This window comes from Rhipicephalus microplus, chromosome 4 (genome assembly GCF_043290135.1).
Source record: "Rhipicephalus microplus isolate Deutch F79 chromosome 4, USDA_Rmic, whole genome shotgun sequence".
NCBI classification, from domain to species: Eukaryota; Metazoa; Arthropoda; class Arachnida; order Ixodida; family Ixodidae; genus Rhipicephalus; species Rhipicephalus microplus.
In genome coordinates this window covers 124,657,250-124,672,610 of record NC_134703.1, presented here as the reverse complement: position 1 = coordinate 124,672,610, position 15,361 = coordinate 124,657,250, and the positions used below count along the sequence as shown (strand labels likewise).

The 15,361-nt window shown below is 41.6% G+C and overlaps 1 protein-coding gene across 2 annotated transcripts in view; it reads right to left on the bottom strand.

Moving 5' to 3' along the window:
• Window positions 1–15,361, bottom strand: part of Cdc16 (cell division cycle protein 16) — a 53,052-nt gene that overhangs the window by 36,227 nt on the left and 1,464 nt on the right. For both annotated transcript variants that reach the window (XM_037423403.2, XM_075893624.1), the window contains 4 exons: window positions 13,842–13,946; window positions 10,902–11,061; window positions 4,451–4,545; window positions 529–662 (listed from right to left, as the gene is read on the bottom strand). In XM_037423403.2, coding sequence (XP_037279300.2) covers window positions 529–662; window positions 4,451–4,545; window positions 10,902–11,061; window positions 13,842–13,946 — 494 coding nt within the window. The remainder of the gene's footprint in view (window positions 1–528; window positions 663–4,450; window positions 4,546–10,901; window positions 11,062–13,841; window positions 13,947–15,361) is intronic.

The following is a 15,361-nucleotide window of genomic DNA, read 5'->3' as shown; positions in this document are numbered from 1 at the left end:
TGATGTGGCAAGTGGGACAAACCTGAGCACAGGACATGACTAACTCATTAGAGTGCGGCAAGAAACAAGAGGTCTCCTAGATTGTTTCAGACACAAAAAGATTAAGATGAACTCTGCTTCAAACCATAACGATGGGAACCAGTTAGATCAAACCACTGCATCAGCAATAACTGAGACTGTTTAAAAGACTTAAGTTGTTCTCAGGGTAGGAGTTCATAAGTCTGTGTGATTTATTTCAATTCCTTTTGTATAATTGTATTTGTTGAGTGCTAAATGATATGTTCCATGATGTTACACATGTATCTTTGCATTTCTGAACACCAATCCTGAAATCGTAAAACCAGATTATTCATTCAACTACTACATCATTCTCATCGAGGTCAAGTTAAGAGCTATAGTTGATATGCTTACACTTCTCAATTGACACAGCATGATTAAAAGTGCTTGGGCTCTCAAACTAGTTACCATTTTCATAACAGCATGTATATAGTAGATGAAAAAAAAAAAAAGAATCATGAAGGTACTCACAAAGAAGTGATGGAATAGCAACGCTTATAGTCACAATTATAGTAGCACTTCTCAGCCACGGCTGTGGCAATGTCGAGGTTGTCGCTGAGCTGGGAAAGCTCGTTTGGAAGCTCGGAAAGGTCCGGCTTGTCATACTGGTTGTAATGTAGATAGCGAAAAGATACAAAAAACATAAAGTCATAATGTGAGCTCACTTGGCATGCCATCAAGACTAACACAAAAATATGTGCCGCATCACTTCAAGTGCATTAAGATATCAATCATGTGAGATCTCTCAACTTGAAGTTAGCACCAGGTCTCAGCCATGTTGTATGCACTACAGCTGAACTCCTTCACAAGACACATGCACCGGGGTGCAGTTCTTGTCTCTTAGATGATGTGTGTCTTATAAGCAGGGTCTGATGAGCTCATTTTCTGATCAACCTGTATTTAAATGTATGCACACTAGTGTCTTTTATACTCACTTGTTTCATACATCAGTTTCTCTTATAAAGAGGCTCTACTGTATTTTAATATGAAAAAACTCTGGCGAGGCCAAGCTCCAAGAACTCCTGAACGGCTCTTTCGAACCAAGTTTCTTACACCAATTGGGTCACCTTTTAAGAAAAAAGATGCCTCATGTTGCACAGAGCCTCTATATAAAATTTTTCAGTCAATGAAACTGAAAACACGATACTGCAATTCGAGGAGCGTGTGTGTGCAAAGCAGTGTTGTATACGGTCCTCGAAAACAGTAACAGAATCTCGTTCCTCATTCCTTTTCAATAGCGGAACGAGTTCCCGTTGTATTTAAAAAATTGGGACATGTCATTCCACTATTGTTACATTTGACTTTTTAATAAATATATATACCGTTGAACAATCCTAAGGCAAAATAAAGAGAGCAATTCAAAAGACATCAAGCTGCACATATTAAACTAATTTAACATCACTGACAGCAGGTCATAAGTAAGTAATAGAAACCTAAAGAAATGTTCCTAAATCTGTTTTTTAGAGACCATCGGCTTCACTGCAACTTTCGTGCTCATCCATTTTAAGTCCAACACATGCGACACTTCTCATGTCTGCCTTCGGAGGTACCGTCAGAGTAGTGTGCTTGAGATATTCCATAGAAATGCACCAATATAATTGAATTTCTTTCACACGAAATTACTGAAAGGAACAATGCTTAGCCGCTTAATCAGTGCGGATTCAATATTTCAGTGCGAGTAGAAAATAACGTCCAGGACATACATTCGCATCTCCTTAGCAAAGTTAGCAAACATATTTTTGTATATTTCGTTCTCCTTGAGTATTTTTCACCCTTTCTTCCTGTGTTTTTGTCATTCGTTATACATCTTTCTTTCCCAATCTCTCTCTGCATTACTTTCACCTTCTATCTTCTTTCACGATCTTCCCTATCTTTCTATTTCTCTCTTTCTGCCTCTTTCTTTTTCTCTCTCTTTCTCTGTACTACCTCTCCCCTCCGCTTTTTCCACCCTCTTACTATACTGTACAATAAAAGGCTATGCTACATTATTAGCATGAGTGCATAATGCAAAGAAATGCTGAATCAATGATTTCTTCAACATCCCACTTCACTGGGATGACTAGTCAGCCAGAATAACATATGCATTGTTGAGGTGTTTATTCTTATCATCGTTCTAGTCTACAATGACCATTATTTTATGCATTTGCTCTACATTTGAATGCGCATTCTTTACTGCTGTGTGTTCGTCGTTGGGGCGCAGTACGAGCAGAATGAACTTCTTATTTTTCAGTCTGTACTGAATTGCGGCGAAGTGTCATGCCTGTGTTGAGCAAATACTATGAAAGAAAAAGAAATTGTACAGCCAAATGCTTTTGACGCTTGCCTTCGAATTGTGGGTAAGTGGTCTCAAATCTCGCCTCACCGATATATATATATATATATTTTTTCGCCAAGAATTAATCTTTTTCTTTTTCTGTGTCTCTTTCTTTCGCTTACTCTGTGCTCATTATCTCATCGATGAGAGCTCTTGCACTTCACGGCGTACAAATAAGCGCACGTGATCTGGGAGTGAAGCAAAGCGCAAAAAGACGAGAACACACGAGGGTTCATGACGATGATAATTTTCTGCCTACAACGCACAGCCAACCTTGAGCAGAACAGCCCCACTGTAAAAAATCAACTTCTTTTTTACCCCACGAGCTAGGCATTTTTCACTCCCGTGCACCACAAATGGGTGCCTTAAAGTGAGAACCAGGATTCGTCATAGTTATGTGAAGACCCACATGGTCACCGATCCGCCCTGTTCGGCAGCGTACATGTGCCTGTTGAATGCCTTGCAAGGTTTACAAGAGGAACGCCGTTAACTCTATCATTCCTTGGTAAATGTAAAGAGCTACCATTACAGTTCCACGAATCATGAATGGAATGGTGGCATTCCTCTGTTATTCCAAAAAGGAACGTCCTTTCTTAAAATGTTGTTTCGTACAACAGTGGTGCAAAGCACCAAAGAAGAAAGAAGATGAAGCGACAAATCGTCATGGGGGCGGTGCTTGTGAGCCAAGAACAATGCAGGTGTGCGGACAACAACATTCACGCACTAACTTAACGAGCATGGTGTCTGATCGCACAAGCAAACACAAATGCATCTCGCCCACTAAGCCCAAACATTTACAAAATCACACCGAACATTTCTGTTCACTACGCTGGGGCAGTGGCTCAATCCCATAGCCGGCCCCGCTGCCACCAAAAATTGCTGCGACACTTCGCTCTGATAATTTAGGCAATGCACAAGTGAATGGGTCACATTGCAATCTCCAGAGGAGTCGCAAAGTGCATCTCAGCCCCACCCAGACCTCTTTTCCCTTTTTACCTCACTGGTGGTAGCGGGGATCACTGACCCCGCATTTGAACTGCAGTACCACATTACGGCGACGGAGCCTAGCTGCTCTGTGTGTGATCATTCATGGCATCTGTGAGACAACGTTTCCGTTAATGTGAAAAACAACCTTCACCGTTTGCCGCATCTGCAAATGCTCTTTGAGAAGGTCAGGTCCTCTCTCTCTCAATTTCCATTAGCTACATATACCAGCACAAGGTGCCTCCCTTGCCTTAGCTCAACTCAGTTGTGGAGCAGCTATCCACCCCTCCACCCCAAGGTGCCATTCATGCAAACTCAGTGATTTCTCTCCAATGGCAGACAACATAACCATTGGTCAATGTGCCTATGGAGACCGATATCACGCTCCACACAATCCCTCAAAACAGTGAGGATGATGAATCCACCTTAGTTAACACAAAGCAGGGGTCTAAAACACATAGCCCACAGGCTGCGTTTCACAAAGAATAAAAATTTACGACATTGCTAGATGGTACTAGCACCATTTATTCACCTATTGCCACCAATAGCACACTGTTTGCTCAGGTGAGCGACGCAGGCATAACAGCTCTGAGCATATTCTATATTACTTTCATTTTTTTTTTACATAAAGCACCCTATATGGTCACAATGTGTTGATACATAACTGAAGAACAGAAACTCTATATCCCAGAATTGGTGTCTAGGTTTTAGTAATTCAGGAGATGGACATCGACGATGTGTTTTGCTAATCTTGATGCCGCAATCCCTCCCCAAATGACCAGATTACCCATGTGCAAGATATTAGAAAAGTGTTCTTTCAAATGGAAACGTCAGGTGACACGGTCAAACTAACACCCCACTCCTATCTTCTACACTGTCCCTAAATGTTGCCAACTGCAGCTCGCTAGCCAAGTTGAGTCTGAGACTCCCGAACAGCACTGCACAAAGCTATAATACTCAATCACTTATGTGTCGCTCGAATTCACGCAACAGAAAACTGCAGTAACCTTTTTCCCCCAAAGTTAGTTGCATCAAAACACAGAAACATGCTTGAATGCAAGGCATGCTGTTAAAGCACTGAGCAGCGTAACATACCTTTTTAACCTTGGTTCCATACAGAAGCCTGACGAATTCGCTGTCTTCACAAGATGCACCCATAGCCATGGTCAGCAAATTGAGGACGCTCTCCTCTGCAAATGTTCCCATGAAAAGAAACTGATATTCACACACTACTAAAACATGGCAAAACTCCAAAATGCAAATTTCTTCTCAACATTCCTTTTTTATTCCTTCTGGACAACAACAAGACTGATTTATGGTGAAATAATGTACCACACGTCACAGTGTTCACAACATGAGAGAATATTTCTTGACGTACTGTCATTTGTTTTCGTTTATTTATCGAGCTCATTTAGCCTTGCAACCTACCAGTAAGGCCTTTATGAAAATACATTCACCCCAAAACCCTATTCAACCAGATACAAATTTATCTATAGTTAAAAGGTGTTAAATGTGAAAGCATTTTTTAACGCGGTGAAAGCCTTAGATGACTCAAACCGTCTTGAAACATTTCCAGAAAATTTTCAACTACATGACTATTGGGAATCCTGGCCATAAATTCTATATACAGGGTGTCCCACATAACTTGAGCCAAGAATTTCAAAATGAAAGGCACTTCAGTGGCGAATTGAATCAAACATGTATTAGTCACACTAGCCTGAAGATACTCAGGCTATTTTTTATTTCTCCCCATACTAATTATTAATAATTCAAATTACCTATTCTTTAAATTACGGGCTGGAAACCCAAAATATAAACACCGAGATGTAGAGCACTTTCAGAAACCACCAACTAAATTGTTTCCTGTATGATACCTCTAGCACTGTTATATTTTCCGCGTTGTAAAGAAAGCCTATAGCAGCACTATAGCAGTGCGCTCGCGGTCCATCACACGGCTTCTTTTTACATTTCACGGGCTTTCTTTACAACGTAGAAAAAATAACAGTGCGAGACGTATCGTACAGGAAACAATTTAGTCGGTGGTTTCTGAAAGTGCTCTACATCTCAGTGTTCGTATTTTGGATTTCCAGCCCATAACTAAAAAATTAGGCAATTAAGAATTATTATTACATTAATATTGGGAAAAATAAAAAATTGCCTGAGTAACTACAGGCTAGTGCGAGTAGTATGCGTTTGGTTCAATTTGCCTCCTAAGTGACTTTTACTTTCAGATTCTTGGCTCAAGTTATGTGAGACACCCTGTGTACCTAGACTCGTTTCATAGTCTGGGTTTACTTAATACCTAAAAAAACACAATTTCAATTTCCCAGCCCACTCTACAGCTTACGTCATCTCGAGTCGGGCAATCAAATATCTCTGTCGTGGATAAAAGAAGGCAACGCAGCAAGGCCTGCTGAGCCATAGTTGACCCGAGGTTTGGAGCCTCATACTGTTCCAGCTGTTGTGCTCTAAAGATGTCACACGCGCAAACCGTGCCAACCAGCTGACACTAATGCACACGAGGACGATTTGATTGCCGTGCAAAATCGCAAAACGAGCCTTTACCGCATGTGCCCACATCCATCACCGTGAACCAAAAAGGCCCAGACAACCACGCCATCCATCAGAAAATGCTAGAAGATGGTGCAGGTGCCGTACAGACACTTCTCCTTTCTGAACTGGGTTTGAAATGCAGTCACCTTTTGGCTTTAAGCACCACTGTGAGCTAAAAAATTGCTAAAATATTTTATTACTTTCTAGTTTTCATAGAAGTTTATTATTTTAGAATGAGCAAATGTTAACAATACATTTACTGTTTCGAATGTCGAGGCAGCGTCCCCTCACTGATGCCTATGGCAGCCGGCTGCATTAAACTGTCATTTTGAATTACGAAAATTCTAAGATCTCAAAGGGGCGTGATTAGATATTGACTTATTATTGTGCCAAAATATTACAGGAATCAGCATGCCTGATGCTTGTTGAGGTAGTAAAGATTACTGTCGGGCAGCTTCATTTTCATTTCGCGGTCCCCCTAAATAAAAAACTGACTTGCAATCCACGCTGGTGGTGTCAACACGAGCGATGCAAATATACACATTACATAGGGCAGAAGCGGGCTTCAGTCTTTTGGAGCAGCTTTGGGAGCAGGAATAACACGGTTTTGGAGCAGCTTCGGAGCAGTAAAAGGGAAATTTTAAAGCAGCTCTTGAGCTTGAAAAGCCGTGTTTTGGAGCATCAAAATTTAGTTTTGGAGCAGACTTCTTGGGTCACACATCACTGTTAATTAGAATTTTCGTTTTCTCTTTGCTTTCTCATCAACACAAAAAAATTCAGTGGTATTTACTAAGCATCTATGCTGATCAAGCGACCAGACTTACCCCTAATTGATATATATATATTAAACCTTACAACAATAACATTGAAAGCACAACAACTCAGACTAGAGATGAACTAATATATTAAAGGTTATCTTCACACTACACCAATAAGGCTCCATAAAAATAAATGTAAAGAAGTTATCTACCGGTGATTGAAGTGCCACAGTCGACATGAAAACCGCGAAGAAACTTAGATGGGCTTGCCACGCCACTGCTAGGCAATTAAGTGATTTTTCTTCTTTATTAGGATAGGAACTACATGGGCAGTCGACGGGTTTTCGCCTTCGCCCCCATGTTCCGTGTAAACTACAAGTTCGTAACATTCCCCGCACATCATACGTTCTACCGGCGTGCATAAAGTTGCACGAGTTGGGAGGGTGCGCGCTGCACAAGCAGAGATTAAATTAGGCGGCCGATCTCCATCGCTTGGAAGTGACGGCGCACGCGATACTAGACCTACCGCACGCGTGTTAGACCTACCGTCGAATGCTCAAGCAGAGAGGAAACACACTGCCCGTCTTGAACGAGCATAAAAAAATACGGGGAGTAAAAGGTGGGGGCGGGGGGGGGGGGGGGGTAGCTCGAGCAGCAGTGGTGAACCATAGAGAAACATACTTACATAAACAGTGGACACTCTCGTACGGCCCTACGGCCCAGCACTGCTTTCAGCGCCACGAGTGGTTCGTCAGACCCGATAATGTCTTTAGCATAAATAAAATAACAAAATTTTTTTCTTCCTGACGCTGGGATTTGAACTCCTACCCTCACGCTCCAAAAGCACGTGTCTTTACCAGTAGGCTACGCACCCATGCTTCCACAAAAGGAATACATGTACAGTACATCTAAACCACATGAATGTGCCTCTTTGTGCAAAAAAATGCAGAAAGACAACGCTTTCTAGTCATACTTGACTGTTTTCTATTGCAAGGCATTAAACAACCTGAGTGAGATATGATGTAGAGTGGATACGGAGAATCGCTCAAATTAATGAAATTTCATCTTTGCAAAAAATTGATGCTAATCTTTGGCATTAATTGTCCCCCTGAGGAGGCTATTACATGTCTTAAAAAAGGAGTAAAAGCGAGGGTGGGTGAGTAATCTAGCGGTCAGACCCTTTCTTGCTGGGCCACGAAAAGGCTCCAGTGGCCACTCTATATATAGTTGTTCTCTATGGATGAACTTTGATTTTAAGGGCCTGGTTGTGATAAGGTGGCCCGCCCTCTATCCATAAGCATCATCGCGCAGCTCGTAAACAGTTCTACATGAAGCCCTCTCTACGAAAAGAGATTGTGCCATAAGAGCGTTTCTCCCTGGAGCGGTCGTACGTCCTTTCTTACACTAGCTTTTTGCAGAGTGTCGCGATGTCGGGTTCAAAAGCGTTAGCTTTCAACCTTCGTACTGTCATGGGGTCGTGAGGTTGACGAAGGCAGCAGCCGCTGTTTTTATGAATGAACCTTATTTGGGCGAACCTGTGCCCGGAAAACGAAACGTCACGCTACAAGCAATACAAGCTGTAAACTAATAGCTGCAAACCAGAGTGTCGACCATCGATAATCTGCCGAACAGCAAAGTGCGTCGGCATTTACACATGTGCCATTGAAGATTGCCGCGTTACCGCTAGCGGCTGCGTAAGTTCCAGAACAAACTCTAAGGTACACGTTGTGTGCTTAATCTCACCAGAAGGTTATAAGATTATCTAGATTTTTCCCAGTCATTTGGGAGAGAATTGCACAAGGCAGCATTACACGCCTAATGGTGCGGTAGCAAAAATAGAAAGTGCGTGCAGCATTACCATTACAAACTTTTGCTATTACCGTCATCACTTCACCAGTGAAACTGACGTTTTTTTTTGTTTGTTTTTTTTTTCAGTTTATACGGTTTGGCTAACAGCTTTGCTGTTAAAACATATATAGACTCGCATAATGAGGTATGCACACGAACACCACCTTAACAAGATTCATGCATGAACCGAAATACGACGTCACCAAACTAATTTGATATGGACACAGTTGCGCCCTTTGTGTAGCCCACACGTGTTGCTTTGATGATAAAACACGACTGAATTTGGCATTGCACATGCAAATTACCATTTAGGCGCCGTTTGGCCCAGCAGGTCAGATTGGCGCAGAATGGCGCAAAAGGCGAAGCACTTCCACCCCTAGTTACATGACGTCACTACATATCATCATTATGTCACAGATCACCAAAATTTGTGATGTCGTTATGATATTTTTACGGGGGTGAGAGTATGAAAACAAAAAATACTTTTACAAGATATACAACGACTAGAAACAGCTGCAGCCGAGACGACGGCGAAATAGCAACAACGCTAGCGCAATCCCACTCGTCTTTGTCTGTCTGGTGTAATATGTACAACCAACTCTGGCCCTTCTTTCTGTCTGTCGGGTGGCTTCTTGTTCCCAATGGCATGTAACATTTATACCCCGCCCCGCCGCCAGTAGCACCGTCACGGCACTTAAGAGAGCACGTATCAGAGCATAAGGGACCCTGCAAGTTCTATTGCTTACATATAACATTTTCCCATTTATTTGACCTTAAAGAAGTACCAGTCAGACAGACCTCTTTTCTAACAGCACCTATGATGTCACAACAGCTTAGCTCTTTAGCCAATCGATAATACAACAGTGCCTAAAGGTAACTTTAATGCCACAATGATGGAACTTAATGCAAAACTAACTCCAACAGCTCCTCCAGGCTGGCTATCTGTCTAGAGCTCTTTTGTGACCACTTCATGTAACTTTTGAAAGATAACTGTAGTCAGAGTAAATAACTCCATTTGGAAGAGATTGGAGAGAGATTAAGGAACAGAAACTAGAAAGCAGACATAGGAGAGTAGAGGAAGCTGGCTAAAACTACAATTGACATTAAGGGGCTCTGTGCGTCCGGACTGAGCACTGCAAATGAGCAACCACTGGGCAACAATTCATAGGTGAAGATTGCGCCTGTAGAAGCACCTGTGTAGCTTGAAAGTGATCAAAACAGATAACAGGAAGTCGTGTGCACTCTCTTTTGAGGGAATGTGATTACAGCGGAACTCGCAGGTATCCACACCTACATAACAACTGCTCCTTAAAAACGCCCCCACCGATGGCTAATAAATTTGGTTTTTCCGTGCGGTGCAGTACATGCAACCATGCCTGAAAATTATAACATGCAGAACTTCGACAGTGCAAGGTTTCTGAAATAGGCTTTCTAGTTTTCCATCGTTCTGAGAAAAGAGCACAAATGATAAGATGTGCGAAAGGGACAAAACAATGCACCTGTTGTGTGTTCTATTTCAATGATTCCATGATCTGCCGAGTTTCCCAGAAGAGTTTTGCTATCATAAGAATGAAAATAATTTGTCTTAATTTGTTACGATTAGAAAAACCTCGTAAACTGAAAAAAATGCAACTAAGCAAAGTACTTTTTTTAGCACATACTTTCTTTTATGGATTCTTTCAAGAGCAAATAATTATTAAGAAATAAGACTTGAATATAGATGAAATCATTGTGTAGTTTGGAAGCAGTTTTTATTATCATTATGTATTTCCATCAGCTATTTCAGGTTTCAGACAACAAAAACTAAGATTCCAACCTAGAATTTTTTTTTTATAAATAATACGCACGATTTACCTCCGGAGCTTCATAAGAATAGAAAACCTCAAACATCCCAAAAAGTGTGGTCGATGTTTTCATTTGTTATTTACATGGTATGACTCTACTCTCAACAGAATATACGAAGCAGGATGTTGATGATAAATGCTGACTTAAACAGAATAAACAAAAGACAAGGTGTTCAACCAGGATAATGCACTGCCAGTGCCCTCAATTTACACTTGGCCTGTTTAACTCTGTATGCACTAGGTACGTACCATGCCTATAAAGGATACCAAACTACACATGGAATCATACTAGTTTTGAGCAGCGGAGCGCACGGCTGCAGTCGCTGTTGGCAAGTGCACCGGCTACATCGCATAGCCACAATATTTCATTCAAGCTCGAATTATAGCGCAAAGTCCTAGCATGCGGTGTGGCTACATTTGGTACCATTGCAGTGCTGTGCTCTGCAAATTACCGATTGCAATAAACCGCGGCTGACACGGTCGGCTGGATGCTTTAGAACAGAGTGATTCCGATTGTGCAATCACACAGAAATTTTCACTTGCCTTCCTCTCGAGAAAGCATCTGATGCTTAACAAGAGCTTCAAATGCTTCATAGCAGTGAATGTCAAGGGCTAGTGCTTTCTTGTAGCATTCGGCAGCCACCGAGCGGTTCTCAATAGCCTCGTTCGCCTTTCCTTTGAGAAGGTGCAGTGAAGCCTCCAACTGCATACAGAGAGAATCATGTGGACATATGCCTATAAAAAAAATAATAAATGGTGAAAAAAAAAATAATTCTGATTCCATACTCTCTGCAAACTAATTCAACTTTGAAGTAGATATACACTGCAATAAATGTGCCTTGTCACCAAGCCAAGACTGCAGAGAAGCCCAACAGCCACCAACGGCATTCACACTTTAGAACGGCTGCACCGACTACTCACATGATATAATGCGAAGAAACATTAATTATTAGCAGAGAAAACTTGCGCTTCTAACTGAAGCCTGATAGTTCCCCAGCCAAGCACAAAAAGAAATAGCCAATGAGGTCAAAGGTATTTCAAAAGAATGACGCATGTGAAGGCATTTTGATGTACTTACTGCGGTGTGAACAATCTGGCAGCATTTCTTGTCTTGTAGCACACCACACTAGCAAAAAGCTTTGCCAAACACATTCGTAATGATAGCACTAACCACTGTGCCTAAACGTGAATTTGTTATGCATTTAAAGGGATACTGAAAAAAAAAAACTTCTTTTCTCAAATTAGTAAATTGCTCTTGCACAATGCCACACTCACTATGCTTACCACGAGAAGAGGTGCGGTCAGCGAGAAAACATGCAAAAACAAGATGCGGGCGGCGATGCCACCTTTAAGCTCCCACACCAATCCGCCATGAAGTCAAGAGACCATGATGACGTTTCCTAGAGCCTACGCAATTCCAAATTGGCAAAAACGAAGTACATTGACATCTAGGGGGGCTATAGACATAGCATAACAAGTTTCAAATAGCTTCATTGAGTCAATGCTACCTACATAAGACAAATGAACTGAAATTGACATAACGTGGGGAGATTACATTGAGAAATTTAAAAATGTGACTTCGAGCTCGACTTTCTGAAATTAAGTAGAGTAGTGTTTTCAGAGTAAAATTTTTCACTCGTTCACTGTTGAACTTTAGTATCTCTTAAACAGATGGGTTGCTATGTTCACAAAAGGCGGCGATTCGCACATGCCCTGGTGGAGTAAGCAGTCGAGAACACATATGCCCGAGACTACTTCACGACTACTTCGTCGCACTGCTTATATTAGCTCTTCAATGACATTGTCACACATATTAACACATGCCAAGCCAAAGCAACCTCACCAGCTTGCTCCAGGCATGGTTTTGAACTGCTTGCTACATTTAAGATGTTGCCTCAGCTCCATGAAACTGTGCTTCGACAATAACAATAATATCTGGGATTTTTGTGTCTCAAAACCACAATATGACGAGAGATGCCTTAGTGGAGTGCTCCAGTAATTTTGGCCATCTGGTGTTCCTTAAGGTGCCCTGACATTGCACAGTACACAGGCCTCTACCATTTTGCCTCCATCGAAATGTGACTGCCGCAGCTTGGATTGAAACCGCGACCTACGGGTCAGCAGCCGAACCCCTAGCCCCTGAACCGCCGAGGAGGACTAAAGCACTGTTTCAAAGCACTATCACTTTCACAGGTTAGTTGGTCTTTTTACTTCAATTTTACAGCACTTACTTGAATAGCATTCCCCCAGGATGAAAAGGCCACCTGAAGCAACACACTGCCTTATTGTAGTACAGAAAAGTGAGAGTCATGTGTGTGTGTGTTTTTTTCATTGTGCAAATATTGCTCGTACTGAAAAAGGCCTGAAGTGCTCATGATTACAATCAGCAAAACAATATTCCTTTTCTAAGATGGTTATCACTATTTTGAATGCACTGCCATTAATAGAGGCACATTTTAACAGAAAGCAGCACCACAAAGCTTCTCTAATTTGGCCTTAGTGACAACAAGTAAACTAGTGCCATTAAAATCTGTGCAGGCCTGCTATATGAATATTTTTAAACTTTGTATTGCCAAGCACCATCTAAGAATATCCTAAAAGCCTGTCCAATTCGCTCTGCACTTCATCTAGTTCACTTAAGCTCCGTGCCGGTTTCGTGTTCAAGCAGATCTAACCAGACACCTTTTGCCCAACTACCTACTTACTGCACCATACAGACAAATTGTGAGCTCTAGATAACATTGTGCTGCATCTGCGAAACAAATAGCGAAGCAGCCTTCGAACTTGTTCAAGAATTGCAGGCAATTCAAAGGAACCCCGCCTCTATGCCTCTCTGAGGGTCCCCAAAAACAAAATAGTGCAACTGAGTGTGTATTGGTAAACAATTACATCTATTTAATAGCAAGACACACATACTAAAACACAGCCATTTCTGAGCGCCCTTTTCTAAGACACAAATGGAGAACTAAACTTAAATACCCAGTTCAATAAATTAAGGTCCACAAGTTCTAACTGATATAAGAACTGATGCGCATATGTAGCTTCAAAAGCGTCACAGTTTGTCCACTGTCTACTATATTTGAATGCATAATGTCTTCATACATACAGGACGCTGTTTAAGATGCGTTTAAGACAAATTATGCACATTGCGAATTTATCAATGTTGACTATTTGCACTAATTCTTTTCAGTACAATGCACTACGCATAGCTGTAGGGCCATTGTCAGGCCGTCTTTTTTTGCCATCAGCTATACTTCCCCAGACCTGCTATGCGCTGGAATGAGTGAATAAAAAATAATTAACATTCTATTTCGCTCGTCCATTAGAAGCTGCGACACTGACGTTCCAATCATTCATGCAAACAAGGTGTATAAATCTTGTCAAGAAGTGAGAGTAAGACATACCCATAAGCATGTATAAGCTGTTCTGCATGTGCTGAGCCCAGAACAAAAGAAACAAGTCAGTGCATTCTTATCAATTTACCCGGTGCTGTGAACCAGAGTCGTCGCCCTTGCCCTCGGGATGACAGGGTTCCAAGAGCGGTGCTTCCGAGATTTCTATTGCCTCTTTGTACTCCTTGCCTGCAAGCTGGACATATATTACTACTCTAGAGTAGACATAACGAGCATACACCGTTAAAAAACAGGTTCTTTTCAAGAGACAGATTATTCACACAAAAAGCAAATACTCCCACTCCATGGTCAATAAACAGCTATGATGATCAGTTGGTTTTTGCGGTGCAAGAACCATGTGTGGTCAAAGAATTCCATGCCATTAGGCGGTGCAAGTAATGAAAAATGATTACGATGATAGTACGCAACATGGCTGTAAAGTAGCCTAAACACAGGTTGTATGGAAGCATAAGAGATGTGCTCAACAAACTTATTGGCAGAGATAAGTGTAGTGATCTATGGGTAATAAGTGAAGACAGGTGATTGTGATTTCAACTACCGCGAGAGATAAGGTAAATAGCGTGAATGCCCCATTAAGACCTTTTAACGCAAAGGCCAGGAAACCAGTATTTTCTTTTATTAGCAGCTATGACATTGCCCTAACAAGCATTTGAGTGCTGGTTTGATTACAGGACATGGCAACCCCAGAATAGCAAAGAAAGTCTAGAGTGTATCCCAACAGGGAGAGTGTTCGGAACAGCCACAGCATCAATGTACAAAAAGTGAAGTCGCAAGAGTGCTAATTCACTTATTAAAATTGTTTATTTGCCAACTTTACCAAGTTTGATGATTTGTTTGAGTTTGATAGTTGATGTCTCTGTTATCAGCAGCCAGCAATGTGCAGTTTACGGGTCGCAAGCGGCACTGATGAAGTGGCGCAGAGGTTGAATGCCCGCTTCCCAGCTAAAAAAAACCTGCGTTCAAGTTGCTGCTGTTCATGGGGGGTTATTGTTGACGCCCCTTGTTACAGCTCTATTTGTATGCTTTAATTCTTGAAACTGGCTTCTACTACAATGCATTGCTATAAAAGTAACATGAACTGGGAAGTAAGATACAAGAAATCTCATTGAGCAAAAATTTTGGCAATGCCACCGCACGGGATTCAACAAGAAGCCAAAGCGCATGGTAAGCGCACGAGCTAAAGGCCTTTTATTCAACTGCTTGAAAAGAAACTTCATCAAATTGAGTCTCTGCAATCTGGCTTTGTTTTTTAGATCATCCAAACCTTCACTGTTTCCCAATGACCGAGCGTCGACACCACCAGTTCATCTTCTGCTGCGTAGCAACAGTCGGCAACCAATATACACATAGTGAACACATACAGGCTGTCTTCTATATACAAAACTCGGACGTCACGCCTTGTTTTACGTTTTTATTGAATCTCACGCAGTAGAGATCAAAATATTTGTGTTAACTGTCAAATCACTTGTGTTTCATGTTATTTTGTGTAAAATAAGGAGCAACTGAAGCTAGTTTTGAGAAACAAAAGGAACAAGAACAAAAGTAACACCAAAAATAAAACGACACTATGCGTAGCTGCAACTTGAACCA